Genomic DNA, 18,626 nt, shown 5'->3' with positions numbered 1-18,626 from the left:
AAGCTTCTTCTAGTGTCGACAGTCTCTCTTTACTTGTGGTGTAACTCAAATGCTGCGTAAGAAATATGACAGCCAGAACACAGTCCCCAAAGATTTATCCAAGATATGTAAATTCATTCAAAATGTGCAAAGGACACTGTTCTTTGCCACAAAAACAGTAATAATTTCTGTACATTCTGTCAATTTTCAATATAATCTACTTTCCATTTTTACAATAGATTTGATTTCAAAATTAATGCTCACAATGACTGGACAACCTGTATTTGGCACCAATGCATTAACTTTATCTGTCCGTCTATTTAATAGAGATAAAAGAAAAAAATCCAAATAGGAGTTTCTTCATATGTGTTGGCATATATAAGCCCCAGTTCAGCAAAGCCCTGCAGTATGTGCTTCTGTCTCACTGACTTCTATGTTAGGTATTGATTGAATGTGACTAGCTTGTGCTTCACATCTTTCTTGAATAGCCGTCTAAGGTCCAGATTCTCCTACCTTGACTAACACAGAGTAGTATTTTACTCCATGAGTAGTTCCACTGAAACAAAACTCCTCTATCACTTTGCAAAAACAATTGTGCAGTATTTCTGTTGCAAAAACAGACAGGACTGCAAACTTATCACATGCCTGGACACAACCCGTTCCTTCCTATGCATCTGGTTGCTCCATTCTTTCATACAAAGAGCATAGCGAAGCTTAAAAGAATGCTTTTTTGGGGGGGGGGGGGGGACAGAGTAGAAAATTCATCAAGTTCTATCCTACACCCAGTGAAGATATGGTAATTGATAGCAACCAATTAAATGGCACAATTCCTTTTCTCACTACATTCTATAAAGGCTAAATCATGTTCTGACCTTTACGATCCTCTCCTCTGAAAAAATAAACAATAATAAGCTCTACTATACCACATCAGATCCGCATAACTCAATGAACTATAGAACAGAAGGCAAGTATCATTATTCCACTCTAACTATGGAGAAACTGAGGCAAAGATGATGGTGTGACGTGCCCAAGATGATAGAAGATGTTACATTTTCCTTTGGTCTGAATTTCTCTGAGGCCTTGAGGGTTGATGAGGATGAACTAGAGGAGCCATTTCTAGAAATTCTACCACAGCATAATATGTATTTATTTTAACAGCTTCCCCCAAAACAGTAGTTCAACATATGCCAAATTACTGAACACCTGACCAGCAGCTAGGAAGAATGCGAGAAGAATGTATCCACTCAGAAGTAGTCTTTAATGCCTGGTTCAGATCTTCCTCCAACACTCTCCCATTGCCACCTACCCAAGAAGCAATGCAGACTAAGAAGCCAGAAGTATGTTAGAATCTTGAGGAAGTCCTCATATATTGCCAAGAAAAGAAGAGATTCAGACTATCTTCCTCCTGCTTCTTCCAAGTGGAAACATAAGCGTTCTTAAAGATAACTTGTAACAGATGCTCCATTGAAATCAGTGGAGCTACTCACACTGATGTAAACCACTGAGGATCAGCCCATAATATAGAGGCTGCCACTGCAGTCAGTCATCAGAGAAACTGCTCAATTTCCCACATGCCCTTGAGTAGCCCATAAATAAAAAAGGTTAGTGTCAGGAGTTGCCTGCAGGTTAGCCATCACCTCATTTCTGGGATGGATTAAGATACAATTTTCAGGTTTAGAATCATCAGGACACAAACATCAATAAGGACCAAAATGGAGACAGCTCTACTTAAAAACCAGACCTTCAACGATAAAAGAAAATATAGCCAAGCACACTTTGTTTTGTATAATATTCTCTCTCCAGACTGACAATCCATGTCCTCAACCTTCAAAAGCTGGAAAACAAACTTCAGACGAGGAAGGTAAAGAGGTGGCCAGATGAGTTGAAGGGCTCTGGCACAAATCCTGCAGAGTAAGGGCTCTGCAACCCATGGCACAAAATAAATCTGCAAAAGAAGTTTATAGATTGGACTGAAAAACCAAGAATCCTTCTCTTGGTTCTTTCTCCTTTGCCACAGCGTTCCTGATGTCACAGAAAACCTGAAACATATGCTTTTCGAGCAGGCAGTCTCAGTAACCTGTATGAACTGAACTGAAACAAAAACAGACACTGGAGCAGATCATAGGAAGAAGGGAAGCCTCGGGGACTGAGGTTGGTGCAAAACCCGACAATTTTATTAGTTGCTTCTGCCCAATTAACAAGACCTCCACAGGAGACCTTACCGCCAGACTCAAGTTTGCTATAAACAAGGGTTTCAATCAGAGGTTAAAACAACGACAACAACAAAAGATACTGAAAACTCAGTAAGAACTCAGAAATAACTGACAAAGGAAATTCATTCTCTCCCATCATAATCAACAGGAATCTTGAAACAGACAATTTAGGTCTTGCTTGTAGACAGAAGCATACACCTACATAATGGATTAAAAGAAACAGTACTGCAATAGAAGGTAAACATCTCTCAGAAATTACAGTAGCAGGCTGTAAGCACCAACAATCTATTTGTGCTTACAGAGGTCCTGTTTTTCCACTGTACTATTAATCTCTGTATATATATTCTCTATATAAGAACAGGAGATACAGATCGAGATGGTAATGATGGGGATAGCTCTTGGGCAAACAGGCATGTCACAGAATTTAAAATACAGTTGTCCTAGATTTCAAGTTACAGTAAACTCTCCTGTCTTTCTATAAAGAAAGAGCTGGAGTGTGAGAGTGTAGTGCTTAGTGGCACAGAAAATCCAATTGCCTGATTTGCAGGTGTTTTCAGCATCCATCACTCCAATTGAAGTAGATGGGAATTATGGGTATTCAGCACCTCTGAAAATCAGGCCCTGTGGTTTTCTGCTAAGCAGACTAGAGTGCAAAAAAACTGGTCAGTGGAAAAAACTGTCAAGAGCTCAGAATGACAAAGTGAGTGAGGTGATATCTTTTATTGGACCAACTTCTGTTGGTGAGAGAGAAGCTTTTAAGCCACACAGAGCTCTTCTTCAGTACCTACTTTGAGCTCTGTGTGGCTCAAAAGCTGGTCTCTCACCAACAGAAGTTGGTCCAATAAAAGATATTACCTCACCCACCTTGTCTCTCTAATATCCTGGGACTGTCGCGGCTACAACTACACTGCATACAAGAGCTCAGGATGGCATGTTTTCCAGACTCTCTGAAATATCTCAACAGTCTTACTTAAACAGTGGAGCAAAATACTGGTTTCAATTAGCCTCTCTTACCAACTGAGGTTTATAAAGGGTAAATTTAGAAATTTAATTAAAACATGTCTAGAGAAGAGAAATGTTCTGAACATGCTGCCAATCATGGAGTATTCAGCACCAAAGGCATTAGCTAAATCATTTTATCATTGTATATGATAATCAAGATGTGGTCTTACTCAACTAAGACTGGAATTTTAGTTAAATCACTCAGTTGTGGGCAGCTCACACACAATTCACAACTGTTTCAGACAACAGATAAGGTTTGATTTGTTATAGAGGGTATGTCTACACTATGGAGACTGTATTGGCATAGCGAGATCACCGTAGACAAAGTCTACTCTGACAAAGGGTTTTTTTGTCATTGTATGACCACCTCCTGAGAGACAGTAGCTACACTGGTGGAAGCATTCTCCCATAGACATAGCTGTATCCACACCACGGTTACGTTGGCATAGATGTGGCACTCCGGGGTGTGTATTTTTCACACCCCTGACTGACAGTTATGTTGACCTCACTTTTAAGCATAGGCTAAGCCATAAAGTTACTACTTCAAGCTAGCTACACATTTCCCATTTAAAAAAAATATATATATATCTTGCTTCAGCTTTCATACAGATTTTGTTTGAGTGGTGACAGTTACCCATGTCTCACCTTTGGAAAACCATCCCAAGAAGAAAAATAATTTGATCCCAAGGTGCAGAGTATATGGAAACTATTGTTGTTGCAGCCTCTTCTTGAATTAAACTAATGATCTTATTGTCAAAGGTGTACACTACTGTGAAGGGTTGTCTACAGAGGGACACTCAAGAAAGTTAAGGCAAATCAAAGGTGTGAAGTCAATGTACATACATTGAGAGCATCCCCTTGGGGGTTTAATGCACTTTAGACAGGCATTTATGTCCTTAGTTCAAAGTTACAGCAAACTAGGGTTAAACTAATTTTTAAATTTATGTGCACTGACTTCACATTTTCAGTTGATTCACCTTAACTTTCCTGTGTGTTTCCATGTAGACATGTCTTCGGTGTGGCACTCATTCCTACTCAGTTGCAATTGGAATCAACTTTTATAAAAAACATCTTTAATGTATTCTGATCCAGTTTCTGACAAGTAACTATCTAATATAAATCTGTTGACAGAAACTGCATGTCAAACAATTTCTGCGTCCATAACACATGTGGATCTATCTAATTAGAACTTCTGCATGCCAGTCACATGATCTGAATGACGTAGACAAACATTCAGAGAAAGCAAATGTTAGATTTTCAAAATTATTTCAGTTCTAATACAGAGTGATTACCAAAACATGTAAGGAATGCTTTTTAAAGCATTCAGCCTGTGTCCCTTGAATAGGTTTAAAGGGTTCTTTGGAAATTCTTCTGGATACACAGACTGCCCCTCATCAGTAAAAATACATGTTACGGTTTGCCAGTCATTCTGTGGGACTTTTCATTAGGATGGAATACAAGGGAGCTACAGGTTTTCAAACTTTTTACAGCAAGTACTATATCCAGAAAGCTTTGAAGAGTGACTAAGAACAGTCCAATGTTTCCATGGTATACAATACATCATGATGTACTAATAGTAAATATTAACTTACAGTTGACATGACCAGAAAAATCCACCATTTAGTTTATAATGGAGGGGAGATCCAGATCTGGGTCTGAATTTCCCTAAAGTTTGAGGGTGCTTTAAATCTGGTTAAATTGTCTTGAAAAACAAGCAAAATTTCACTTCACATGATGTTAGTCATTAATAAAATAAAAATAATGTCTACCTGTAATCAAGGTAAATTCCAATTTTAAAAAAAAATCATTGATTTTTTCCCCAGTCTCCAAGTTACCAACAATACACATAAAAGCAAACACTATACAAAATAAATAAATAAATAAATAAAATAAAATAAAAATAAAACGAGGGATTTTTTCAAGCTACTTTATCCATTTTCCAAAGATTTAGTTTAATCCTTAACAACAAACAACATATAAAGCCCTCTGTACTCTGGTAACAGTCCAATCCTTTAGCAACTAAATAACCTTCACTGAACAGCTGACCTCTCTTTCCCTTTGTTTAGAGCCTAAACAGTTTTGTATTCAATAATCTATTTCTGTGATGCAGAACTATATTTTCATTTCAAAGCAGAATGGGCCTTCATACATATATCACTAGATTTAGTGCATTAACATTTCTTCTCCAGATACCCATGTTCAGATCCCTCATGTAAAAGTATCCCAATGGCTTCTACCCAGTCTTAGTGGATATATTTATACATTATAAAGCTGCGCCACCCAGCTACTGCAAACACAATTGTGTAATCCAGTGGTTCTCAACCCACAGCCCGGGGGCCACTTGTGGCCCAATTAGCACACAGCTGCAGCCCATGTGACATTCTCAGGGCCATACAGATAGTGTAAATATTCTGTGGATGAGGCTCACATAACACAGAGAGCTGCATATGCAGCAGCCCATAATGGTAAATAGGTTGAGGACCACTGGTGTAACCAGTTGATGGGTGGTCAACTTACCAGTTACAATGAATACACACAATAGCCCTTCTATTGGGTTACTATATATTTTACATACAAATAATATTTAGATGATACAGCACTTTTACATGTGAAGATGAACTGATTTGTAAAACATTTTGAACAACTCCCCTGACAGGTAGGTAAATATTATTATTTTCATAGCAGAGATGAGGACAGTAGGCACAATGGAATGAGTTGCTTAAGGCTACAAAGTCTGTGGCAGAGCCAGGATTAGAAGTAAGACGTTCATGACTCACAATCTCATACACATTCCTTAGATATGTGGAGACAAGGAAGCAACACACACATACCAGGAACTTTGTCACAACCTGGAGCCAGCTTAATGGAACAGGAGCGGAGGAGAGAAATAAAATTAACAAATCAAAAAATAAAAAAACTCCCCCAAAAAGCTTGTTGGGATTAAATCAACCCTTTGATATAAAGTTCACAAGTCTGTCTATAGTTATGACAAACTATGCAACTTGCTCTTGCTGACTCAGCCATTGAATCAAATGAACCTCTGCTCTGCTGTGACTTTATATCACAAATCCAGCTATCCTCAAATGCCTTTATTTGAGAATCAAAACTGCTGACTCACAATACCCCCTCCCCCTCTCAATGAAGCACAAAACAGACTTAAAAAATCCAGGAAAAAATGCTGCTGGTAAGGTCTTTAAAAAAATAAGTGCCATAAGAAGGAAAAAAGAAAAGATATTACTCTATAGAGAATCTGGTGGACAGAACTGTTGTAGCTTCTCTGCTACCAAGTCCCACAGAGATGGTAAATTAAAATAATCTACTTTCCTGCACATTAGTTTCCTATGTATCATCTGGTCACGGACATCACACCATACTCTCTCCTGATGGAATGTCTCAGAATTGATTCAACATAGGCACAAGATCATAAATTAAGCTGACAGTAGATGAAGATCTATTGCAATTCACTCTCTTCTTGTTCAGGCATGACTGTATGGATAGCTGTAGGTAACAATGGGTTCCGTCTTAGCAGATGTTTGAGAAGAGTTACTAAGCAGTGAATTATTCCCTTCTCCAAAACAGTGGTTCATTCCCTGTGGGCAGTAACTGGCAGCATGGCTGGCATGTGCCTTCCAATGAACTGTCTCCTCAGAAGCAATATTTGTCTGAACTAATACTATTGAACATTTACCACAACAGAAATCATTTGGTCATGACATTCCAATGATAAAACAATATGCATCTAGAAAACACTTACAGCTGACTGCTCCCTCCAAAGAAAAACCTGTGGGAGGGGGAGAAACAAAATGAAAATTCTGCAAGTTAGAACCTGAAGTTGTCAACCATTGCTCCTCCTAGGAGAGGAATTTTTGGCTGACAGCAGTACAGTCTGGAAACCTTATAAATCCCAGGGTTGCTTCTAGCAACAGTAAAGAGTGACTTAAAACAAACAATGACATTCATATCCAAAAATTTGGTACCCACTCTATAAGCAACACCTCTCTCTCTTCCATGTATAGAAATTCCCACTTTTTTTTCAGTGTGTGTATCACAGGTATACAAATAAACGTAACGTATAGTCAGTTACACTGTTTTGCTTCTGGCCAGCTGTGCTTCCTGTCTCATGCATGGGCAGGAAGACACTTTCTTGAACTGCGGTGGGCGGAACTCAAGTATACACCAGTTCCCCATGTCTTCCAAATGGGTGTTTACTAGTAACAGCAGCAGCAAAGCTAAAACTATAAATGAAAGATGCAGCAAGCATGCATCCGCAAAGAACTGGGTTCAAGCAAGTTTGGTAGTATTATTCTTGGAGCCCCAAAAATTCTAAATGCAAGTAAAGTAAAACGGGAATGGAAACATTATGGACTTAGTATGCATAGGTGTGAATGACTATACCAGGTGCATAGCAGTAGAGAATCAGGCCTACAAATTTTTCTGTGGTACTTGAGTGTGTAGAGATGTGAAAAAGAGCAAAGATTATCAATTTTGTCTGGTTGATGGTTTTGAGCTTTTTTCTTTAAACGGGAAATGGTAGACACTTGTCCATTTATCCTTTGGCGGTCTACATCAAAGCAAATCTGACCTTTTAATATATATAACAAATTAAAAAAATATTTTGTGGTATTTCTAAAAAACAAAACACAAAGTCACTCTGGATTATAGAACTGTAGGATGTGCAGCAATTAAAATAATGAAGTACATTTTTTAAAACTTTTCTTTAAAAAAAGGAAACAATCTCTATTTAACATTGCTAAGATTTTAACCATTTCCAAGCTCAAGATGGTACAGCACTCACATGTATGCTGCGTGTGTGGAGGACTGGAAGGAGTTCAGAATATTTTTCCTTTGATCAGCAAGGATAATATTTTTAAGACTTCAGTTTTGTTAAAACAAATGAATAAATAAAACTAAAAAGCATTCTTGTGACTTTACTGCTTAATAGGACAATATTTTAACTTGTGGGAAATCTGTGCCATTATTCTCATGATACTGAATCAATTACATTTCTAATAGAACTTTTATTTGTTCAGTTTTTTTTAAATATTTACACAAATTAATACAAAGTTTAAGTAATTAAAATATTTTAAAAGGTCTTTGATATAGTAGGCTGTAGCAGCATGGAACTATAGGTGCTCTGTTATAGTATCCCTGTTGTGATGCAGGACTCTCACATCTAATTCTATTGCTGTATATTGACTGTTTAAAACAGAAATTTACTTCTTTCCTTGCTTATTAAAATAAAGCCAGAGATTTTGTGTATAAAGAGAAATAGCCTTTTAGAGAGAAGTGCACTATGAAATTAATCATGTTTATACAGTACTTCAGTATATATCCAGAAGAACAAAGCAATTAATCACAATGCAGTAAGGTATCTCAGAAATAGTTGTAGCCTTGTTGGTCCCAGGATAATAGAGAGACAAGCTGGGTGAGGTAATATCTTTTATTGGACCAACTTCTGTTGGCAAAAAAGACACATTTTTGAGCTTACAAATAGTGTTTGCAAATTTGGTATTATAGGAAACAATTATATACATTTATTTAATGTTTAGACTGTAACTAGCCAATTTAAAAGTGATCTGACAAGCTTTTTTTCCACTCCAGTTCATTATACTGTAGCTTACTTCGCTAAACAAAAAACAGTTTTGTTGATGCTTAATTTATTTATGCTTACTAAACAAAGCCAAAGTTGTCTTAGTGATTTTACTGTAATTATTTTTCAATATTTTGATATTTTGCTGTCACATAGGCAGAAGTGTATAATAAGACTTGCTACTAGCTGGAACATCAGTTTTAAGCCTCTGAAAATCCTTCTGTATCCTTACCAGATGGATAGACTTTATTTTGTCAGAAGCAATGAATGATGTAGGTTTTGTTTAATTTGTTTAGTGTTTGTGCATATTTTTGTATTAGTTTGAAATAATTAGTTACTTAGGATTTTTTTTTAAATGCATATACCCAGTCACAGTGGAGAAAATTAAGATAGTGTTGCAGATTCTGAATAGCCATTATTTTGATATTAGATAATAAAAAAAGATAATATAACATTAAGTGTTATTAAAACTAAATTTCTAATGCAATTAAGGAAAATATCAGCCACATGCAGATTTGAACTGGAGGATATGAACTGGGTAGGGTTTTAATTTGAATTTGAAGGATCTATTTAATAACAAAAGGTTCATAGTTAGCTTGGAATTATCTTGAACTCATAATGCCCAGTCTACTAAGTATCACACATATTTGAAAGACTGGTTAACCTGTTATCAACAGGGGATGAACAAGGAGACGGCTTTTAACATAAGCTCTTAAGAGAGACACTTTTTTAAATCTACAATAATTATATATATAAAAGATAGCTATAATGGCTATTCAGCTATTTCAATTATAAAATTCCAATTTTCAGAGGCTTTAGAGTTTAATCTGGTAGAGTATTCCAAGCTCAGAGCTCCCATTGAAGTCAGTGGGAATTCTGTGTATGGACTGTTTCTAACCTGAGCTTTAAAAAAAAAAAATTATACAGTGGGAGCATTACTGAGACAAGCAGTGGGTTTTGGTTTGTTTGCTTTTTAAACCATGTTGTCTAAATCCACTTGCAGGAAGCCTAAAGACATGGTGGTAAAAAAGACTCTGGTAGCCCTACACTTCTTAATGATTCCCCCACATAGAACAAATCCTCAGAGGCCCAGAACTGCCAGGATCTGGCCCAACCTATCTAACTCTGTTACACTCTTCGTTTAGGTCCATTTTGCAATGGCAAAAGAAAAATCATAATAATTGGTGGGAGGGGGGGAGTAAAAATGAAAGAATGTTATAAAACAGACTTGAAGAGACAACAGCAGTGCTGCTTGGAGTCAAGGTGCCTTTTTATCCCCATTAGGCATAACACAAAATTTTCTTGATGAAGATTTTGGCCCAGGATGTTTTGGCTAAGAGAAACCTGTGAGGTACATATGAAATGAGTCACTGTATAGTTCATTTGCAAATTGTATTATGAACTCAATTCCAAGCCAATTCTGCATGAGATAATTTCCTGAACTCTTCTCTGGCCATCAAATACAGGCAACAGTAAGCAGAGGATCGGGCCAGCTATTCAGTGGCTTCTTTAATCCCATTTGACAGAATGAACTGGCTGCAAGGAGAGGCTAAAATATGCCCAATGCTGCAAAGGTATTTCTTGACTCAAAATTTTCTCAGGAATTACTCTTAATTGTGCATTGAATATGCCTAAGGACTGGATCCATTACACAAAGACTAAAAGAAACAATATTTGTTTACCGTATCTACTCATTCATAAGCCGAATTTTTTTAGTAAAAAAGGGAAGCACCAGAGACGGGGGTCGGCTTATGAACGCGTATAGAGAGGGAGAGGTGGGACACAGCCCCTCCCCCCAACAGAGGGAGCAAGGAGAGGCAGCACAGCCAGCCGAGACAGAAGGGAAGAGGCGGGGCCAGAGTCTCTCCGCTTCTGGCCACGCTGCTCTCCCCCCAGCCGCCGAAGCAGCTGCAGCTCCGGGGCTGGCAGGCAGCAGCCTTGCTGTTCGGCCCCACCCCCCAGAGCAGGCTGCAGCCGCGCTGCCCAGCCCGGCCCGCCGGAGCAGGCTGCGGCCGCGCCGCCCAGCCTGGCGGAGCAGCTCCAGCCAGGTCAGAGACATCCTCCCCTGACCCTCCCCAGATAAGGTGGGAAGGGATGGGATGGGATGGGGAGAGTGTGGGGGTCCCGGTCTAGGGTCATGTGGGGGGTGGTCACCGGGGTTACTCCTCTGACTCCCAGCTTCTCCCCCCAAAAAAATTTCCCCACCAGTTGCTGTCCCAGCCCATCAGGGTAAGCAGCTGGCATGCCGGGACACTTTGTTTACTTAGGTTTACCTCCGTGCCTGCAGACGCGCAAGGTAAACAAGCCATCTTGGCCCGCCAGCGGCTTATCCTGATGGCCCAGGAGCCAAAGTTTGCTGACCCCTGAATTATAGGGTTGGCTTTTGAATGGGTCATACAAAATTTCCATTTTTACTTATCCATCTTGCGGGAGTTGGCTTATAAACGAACCGGCTTATGATCGAGTATATATGGTATCTCACCCTGTGCCCAACTCTGCATTGTCAATGATACTGCCATCCTTTATACCCTATTTCTCTACTTGTTTCACAGGGCTTGTCTTCACTACAGGGGTAAGCTGACCTACGTTACGCTAACTCGAGCTATGTGACTAACGTAGCTTAGGTCGACTTACCCCAATATCTTCAATGCGCTGAGTCGACAGGAGATGCTCTCCGGTCAACTTCCCTTACTCTTCTCGTAGAGCCAGAGTACCGGGCTTGACCGGAGAGCGCTCTGCCATCGATGTAGCAGGTCTTCACTAGACCCGCTAAATCGATCCCTGCTGCATAGATTGCAGCAGCATCAATCTCCCTATCGTAGGAAACAGCCCACAATCACCTGTGGCCTTTTTTCCATGCCACTCTCTATGCATGAAACACCTTTCCTGAGATAGGAGAAGATAGTGGCTTTGCAGACTCTTAAATCCCTCCCAAGACCCACTTCTTACACAATGCCTCCAAGAAGTGTGCTAATTAAATCTTCTACTTATTAATTCTTCCTTTTTTATTTCATTCAAAAATATTTTTTCATCATACTGTCATTAGCCTTGTTCAGTAAGAACATAATCTTATTGGTGGTGCCCCTCTCCATTCTCTTATATCTCACCCTACTGTCCTGTTACCCCTTGTTGCATCATGTGTGAAGTTGGCTTGGAATTGTTTTCTTGGAGCAGAGATCATTTCTTTTATCTGAATTGGAGGAGCTCAGCATACTTTCAGATGCTGATAAAGTATATTCTTCTGTACATTGAATATTCTGGAAATCCATAAACAAACAAGAATCTAACTTGAGATTTCAATTCAAATCACCTTTAAGTCCAAAGCAGACTGTGAAGAGTTACAAAGGGATCTCACAAAACTGGGTGACTGGGCAACAAAATGGCAAATGAAATTCAACGTTGATAAATGCAAAGTAATGAACATTGGAAAACATAATCCCAACTATACATACAAAATGATGGGGTCTAAATTAGCTGTTACTACTCAAGAAAGATCTTGGAATCATTGAAGATAGTTCTCTGAAAACATCTGCACAATATGCAGTGGCAGTCAAAAAAGCTAACAATGTTAGGAACCACAAGGAAAGGGATAGATAACAAGAAAGAAAATATCGTAATACCTCTACACAAATCCATGGTACGCCCACATCTTGAATACTGCCTGCAGATCTGGTCCTCCATTTCAAAAAAGATATATTAGAATTGGAAAAGATACAGAGAAGGTCAACAAAAATGATTAAGGGTATGGAACAGCTTCTGTATGAAGAGAGATTAAGAAGACTAGGACTTCTCAGCTTGGAAAAGAGAAGATGAAGGGGGGATAGGATTGAGGTCTATAAAATCATGACTGGTGTGGAGAAAGTGAATAAGGAAATGTTATGTACTCCTTCCCATAAAACAAGAACCAGAAATCATCCAATGAAATTAATAGGCAGCAGGTTTAAACAAACAAAAGAAAGTACTTCTTCACACAACACACAGCCAACCTGTGGCACTCATTGCCAGGGGATGTTGTGAAGGTCAAAACTGTAACAGGGTTAAAAAAGAACTAGATAAGTTAATGGAGGATAGGTCCATCAATGGCTATTAGACAGGATGGGCAGGGGTGGTGTCCCTAGCCTCTGTTTGCCAGAAGCTGGGGGTGGATCACTTGATGATTACCTGTTCTGTTCATTCCCTCTGAATGAACAGAGGGACCTGGGATTGGCCACACTTGGAAGACAGGATACTGGGCTAGATGGACCATTGGTCTGACCCAGAATGGCTGTTCTTATGCAATTAAAACTTTTGTATGATACAATACACAAAAGTGATACCAAATGAGTGTCAATACAATTGTAATTGAAACTTTACATTGTTTTTATATTTCATCAGGAAGGCCCCACACTTTTAGGCACTCCACGCAAGTCCAGATTATAGTGTCAGAGAAAGGGGAGTATCGATTATCTAATTAGTCAAGGTAAAAATTAAACTTTAGAATTGCCCCATTAGTAGGCAGGCATTTTGGTGGTATGTCTCATGAGCAAGCACAGTAATCTAGAGAGGTCCCAAGTGCTACCTCGGTAATTAAAAATGCAAGTACTTCAGCAATGCCAGACATTGCAGGATGGCTACTTGGTCCAGCCTCAAGTGTGTGTGTGTGTGTGTGTGTGTGTGTGTGTGTGTGTGTGTGTGTGTGTGTGTGTGTGTGTGTGTGTGTGTGTGTGTGTGTGTGTGTGTGTGTGTGGAGGGGGGGGGGAGGGGGATGATGATGATGGACTCACTAGATGACCTCTTGAGGCCCTGTCTAGCCCTACATTTCTACGATTAATGGCTGTTTTCAGAAGGGAACAGAAGTCATCTTGGGGAAACACAAATTAACCTACTTGTCTCAAATGGCAAAAAGAGGACAGTGCTTACTACCAATGTTACAACAATCCAGTACATGGTTTTAGAAGATCTATTAATACCATATGCGTTCATAACCAGTCTCTTTACATGTAGTCTAGACCCCACAAGTTTATCCAGATTCTCCTTTACAGACCCTTTTGTGCATAGGTATTCTTGCAAATATAAGTTTATCCAATTTTCTGAGGCTATTTCAATATTTAGACATGAACTATGGAGTTTACTTGAATCAATCAGTTTAAATTATAACCCAACATTATACAGATCCTTTTATTTGATAGTTTCCAGTGAGCCCCAACAAAACACCTAGTAAACATTAGTGAAAGATTATCTTGGAGGGTGTAACTATACCAATCTCCTGGGAGCCACCATGCACTGCACAGGTGTTGCCTCTTGGTGTAACCAATTTTAACTAAATCACCTTCAGCCACTTTTATTCCAAAGCAAATATTCAAACATAGACTTGCACTAAAATAACTAGATTGGGTTTAGGAAAACAGTTTAGCTGAATTGGTGCAAGCTTGTTTGTAAATCAGCCCTTAGGGTATATCTACACTTGAGGTTAGGGATGTGATTCCCAGCTCCAGGAGACATTCTTGCACTAACTCTCATTGAGCTAGCCTGCTAAACATAAAATGTAGCTAGGGCAGCGTAAGCAGTAGGATGGGTTAGTTGCACTGAGCATGCACCCATCAGAGACCCTTCTATGTACTCAGGGCTGCTAGCCTGTTCCACCACTTGCACTGTCCCAAGTATGTTATTTTAGTACACTAGCTCAAGTATGTCTCCTCAAGCTGGCAATCCCACCTCTAGCTCTAGGTGCAGATTTACCCATAGTGTGCTGCTGCTGCTAGTTGTGCTGGGACTTCTGCTGTTGTGTTTCAGAGGAGTCATTAATGCAGTGCAAAATTAAGAGGACAGAAGTGCTCAGGAGACATCAGGAGCTAGGAGTTCTAAGACAATACTGTGCTTTCATTTCATATTTTCCATCACGGGACTATCATGTGGCAATGCAAAAGACTTCGTCGTCACTAGAAAAATAAAGTGTTTTTACATCAAGATACCTATCTCAATATAAAATCCTAGTGGAGACAAGGCACTGTAGTTTTTAGCTCAATTTTGCTAGCAGAGGTCATCCCTATACTCCTTCACCTGGGGTTTACCTTGACTAGCTACATCAAGGTAAAAACAGGTAAAAACTACCTGTGCCTTGGCTCCACTAGAATTTTACATCGAGATAGCTATCTCGATATAAAAAACACACTTTGTTTTTTGGAGTTAAGACACAGCCTAGGAATCACATGGAGTCGCTTTCTTCTAACAATAAACAAGAAACTTTATTAGACTAAAAAGTATTATCTCTAAAACTACTCTCTCTCTCTCTGCTTCACTGAATAGGTTCTGTCTAGGATGCTCGATCCAGCCTGGCCTTAAGAATGAGCATATTTAACCTCACATGGACCTGGAACACTTCCAAAGTTTCAAATGGAGGAAGGGAATGCAGAAGTTTTAGGGGAATGAAAAATTGACATTGTTTCCTTGTTTCTCCTGGCTATCAAGCCAATGAATTATCACAAATAGTTTAGTAGGAGAAAGAAACATTATTTCCACTCTGATTAGTTAGTTGGCTTATTTTCTGTTTGCTCGTTGCCCTCTCTGTCTAATCTCTGCTCCCCACTTGCAGCAGCACTAGAATAAAACTAATGAATCTGGTCAGTACTGCACTAAGTTCCACTGTGCTGTAGCTACTCCCTCGGGTAGCAGTGGATGCAAAGAGTACAGCAGTGGTGCAATCCTCCCTCCTAGGAGACTTTTATTTTTAACACTACCCTGAAGAACAGTGAACAGTTTGGCAGAGGACCTGCACCAAGTTTTCATAGTATTTGATGGGCTGACAAGTGCATTGGGGAGCCCCAGATGAATCTGAAATAGCCTGGGAGAATGATTAAAATAAACAATCCACATCGTGGGGAATGAAGCACTGGTTGTAGGCAACAGCCACGGGAATTCAGGGGCTAAATGTTCAGTGTACATACCCTTAAAGTACACTACACTAAAGCCACTTTTATACCACTGGTATTGTAAAGGGGCATTAGTGTAAATGAGAATCAGGCTTTGCAATATATATTTTAAAAACTTCACTATACAACAGAACAGGTGAGAGAAAGAGAATACAGGAACAACCAGGACAATGGCACTGGACTGGCAAGTATGTGTACGAGGCCAGCAACGGAGTAACTACTAGGGGCTCAAATGACCAGCAACTGAATAGGCCTGGACTGCTTAAAACTTGCAAATGAACTGTCAAAAAGGTAATAATCTTACAAATACATAACACCTTTCTTCCCCAAAACTTTACAAGTGATATGCATACAACACTACTGAAATTCAGGCACCTCTGCTGCAGTAGAAAGCAGGCATTAACCAATCATGACATGGCAGAACTTGGAAAGGAAGGGGTAGAAGGCAAAAGGAAGTATAATATGGTCTCATAAATCATAGAAATGGAGTAAGATTGGGGATTCATTCCCAGCTCTGCCTCATGCATCAAAAGTCACACAGGAAGTATCACAATGAGGGTTAGTATTTGTTGGGAGGATTGAGTGTTTTTGATTGGTTAATTGTTTCTGTGTAAGTATGGGCAGGTTGCTGGATTTGCTCTTTATATTAATTGTGTCATCAAAAGCACCTAGTATACCTCTTAACCTCCCAAGGCTTAAATATGAGATGCAACATATAACAAAGATCCAAAAGGAGGGGGGGAAAACACATAACAAGTATTACTACAAGAAACTGAAAACGGTGAGATCCAGATCTTCAGTGTAAACAACATTTTCTATATAACCTTAGTTTCATGACTCTTTATTTCTGAGGTAAATAACTTGCAACAAGAGAAGTGAGGGGACTCCAAATTTGAATGCAATGTTATATGGAAATTTGCAACTAAAAGAAGTAACATCCCTTGAAAGTAGGAACATTGGAGAGATGCAATTGATAGGTGCTTTTAAATTTTAGGTATCAAAATAAAAAAAATAAAAAATTTACCTGTGCCTCAGCTTCTCCTCTGGGGAACCTGTAAAATGGGGATAACGATATCCACCTCTCACAGTTGTGTAATGTTAAATCAAATTATGATTTTTAACCACCATGAAGGTCCTTCAACAGGAAATGTTATATAAATATCATTATATTAATCTTTACCAAGCAATCCAGGGCAAACCCCATGTGACACTTAGGCCAGAATTCTCAGAAGAGCTCTACACCTGCTGTCCAAGACAGATTTTCAGAAGAAGTCAGCTCCCATTTAGGCACCAAAGTAGTTAGTTAGATTTTTTTTTTTTTTTAAAGATCAGCACAGTGCACACTAAGTGCTTCTGAAAATCTGGTTATAAATGTCACAATGGGAGCTACTGGCTGCTACGTAGTTTTGAAAATCGGAGTATTATATAGGTAACAATGGAAGCTGAGCTCATTTGAAAACCTGTCACCAATTGCGGATGTCGGGCCCACATGACTAACAGGACCTCCATTTCAGGTGTCCTCTGAAAAACCCACCCACAAACTTCGTTTTATCTGCCTAAGAAAGCAGAGGGGCTGAACTGACCTTTCTGGGACAGCAACCTGTGATTCCAGGGAATGTAGGTATTTCAAACCTCCATTTATCTCTCTCATAACCTCAGGCTAAGAATGAAGTGATGAGTGCAAACCTGTTGTCTTTAGCAAACTTTTTGTAATACTTCATTCTAAATACAGGCTTCTCAAGCAAACATCTTTCCTTACCCATAAATTCACAGGTAACCCATAATTAAAGTGTAACGGTTTAAGGATTGCAATCTTTGTTGTTGTTAAATGAAGAATCAAAATCAGTTAGTCAAACCTCCCTTTCCACCATGTATAGCTATTTCCCTCCTGATTTTTTTCTTTTTTTGCAATGTTTTCATTATACCCAGGAAAGCTCAGATGTAGTATCTAGTTTCCACAATAGTATTATTTTTAAGCAAATGTGACAGCTGAGGTGACTGCAGTCCATTTTAGTAAATCTGTCTTTCAGTCTATCATACAATAAAAGGGGGGAAATGACACTCCAATTTCCATTGCAACTTACTTTTTCTACATAGGAAAATTTTATATACCTATTATAAAAGCAAAATTTACTTGACATTTGTTAAGTACTTATTCTACAATATATACATTAAAACGATACCATTAACTTGGAAATCACATTTCCATCTGAAAATTTTGTATCTACTAGAATTACAAACTGTAACTTAAATTATAACATTTTCTCAATTTTTTCACCTTGTTTACTTTATGCATCTCTGACAACATTTTGTGTCACCAGAGACACTGTCCTTTCTGAAAAGACACATATCAGCAAGGGAGCAAAAAAAACTTGTTTTTTTTTTTTTTTTTTAATTAGGCCATGATAAAATGCTGCTCTAACAGAACCTGTGTGGTTTGTTTTTTTTAAACGGCAGGTATTTGGTTTTTTTTTAAATCATGTTGACAGTACCCTTTAACACCTGCTGTGTGCATTTTTTTTTAACCGAGATTGAGGAGTTCCTGTAAAATAACATCCTCTCACTTTGCATTGCTGGAGTCCTAAAGAGTGTGCAAGAATAACGTTTCCCATTATCCCCAGACTCAGAGATTTAGGAGCACAGTCCCCATAGACACAGCAGCAGAGCAAAGAGTGTGTTTTAACTTCACCATCCCTATCCTCCCTCTCCACGCCAAGACACCAGAAGGAACACCCAAACCCCAGAGAGGCGGTACTCACTCTGCAGTGCTGGTCCCATTGATGGTGGAACTATCTGGAGCCGGGTTCAGCTGAATGGGCATAGGCTTCTTTTTAGGCATTTTAAATAGGAATAATGGAGCTTAAACTTCCGAAAATCCCCTTCCTGCTCCGGCCAGCTCCAGGGGGCTCCCTCCCGCTAGGCAGAGTTAGGGGC

The 18,626-nt window shown here is 39.2% G+C and overlaps 1 protein-coding gene across 1 annotated transcript in view; it reads right to left on the bottom strand.

The window, feature by feature from the left end:
* Window positions 1-18,626, bottom strand: part of MAP2K1 (mitogen-activated protein kinase kinase 1) — a 60,854-nt gene extending 42,228 nt beyond the window's left edge. The window contains exon 1 of the mRNA XM_065411904.1: window positions 18,452-18,626. Coding sequence (XP_065267976.1) covers window positions 18,452-18,531 — 80 coding nt within the window. The 5' untranslated portion in view covers window positions 18,532-18,626. The remainder of the gene's footprint in view (window positions 1-18,451) is intronic.

This window comes from Emys orbicularis, chromosome 10 (genome assembly GCF_028017835.1).
Source record: "Emys orbicularis isolate rEmyOrb1 chromosome 10, rEmyOrb1.hap1, whole genome shotgun sequence".
Lineage (NCBI taxonomy): Eukaryota > Metazoa > Chordata > Testudines > Emydidae > Emys > Emys orbicularis.
The sequence above is the reverse complement of the archived record's forward strand: the minus strand, read 5'-3'. Positions and strand labels throughout refer to the sequence as shown.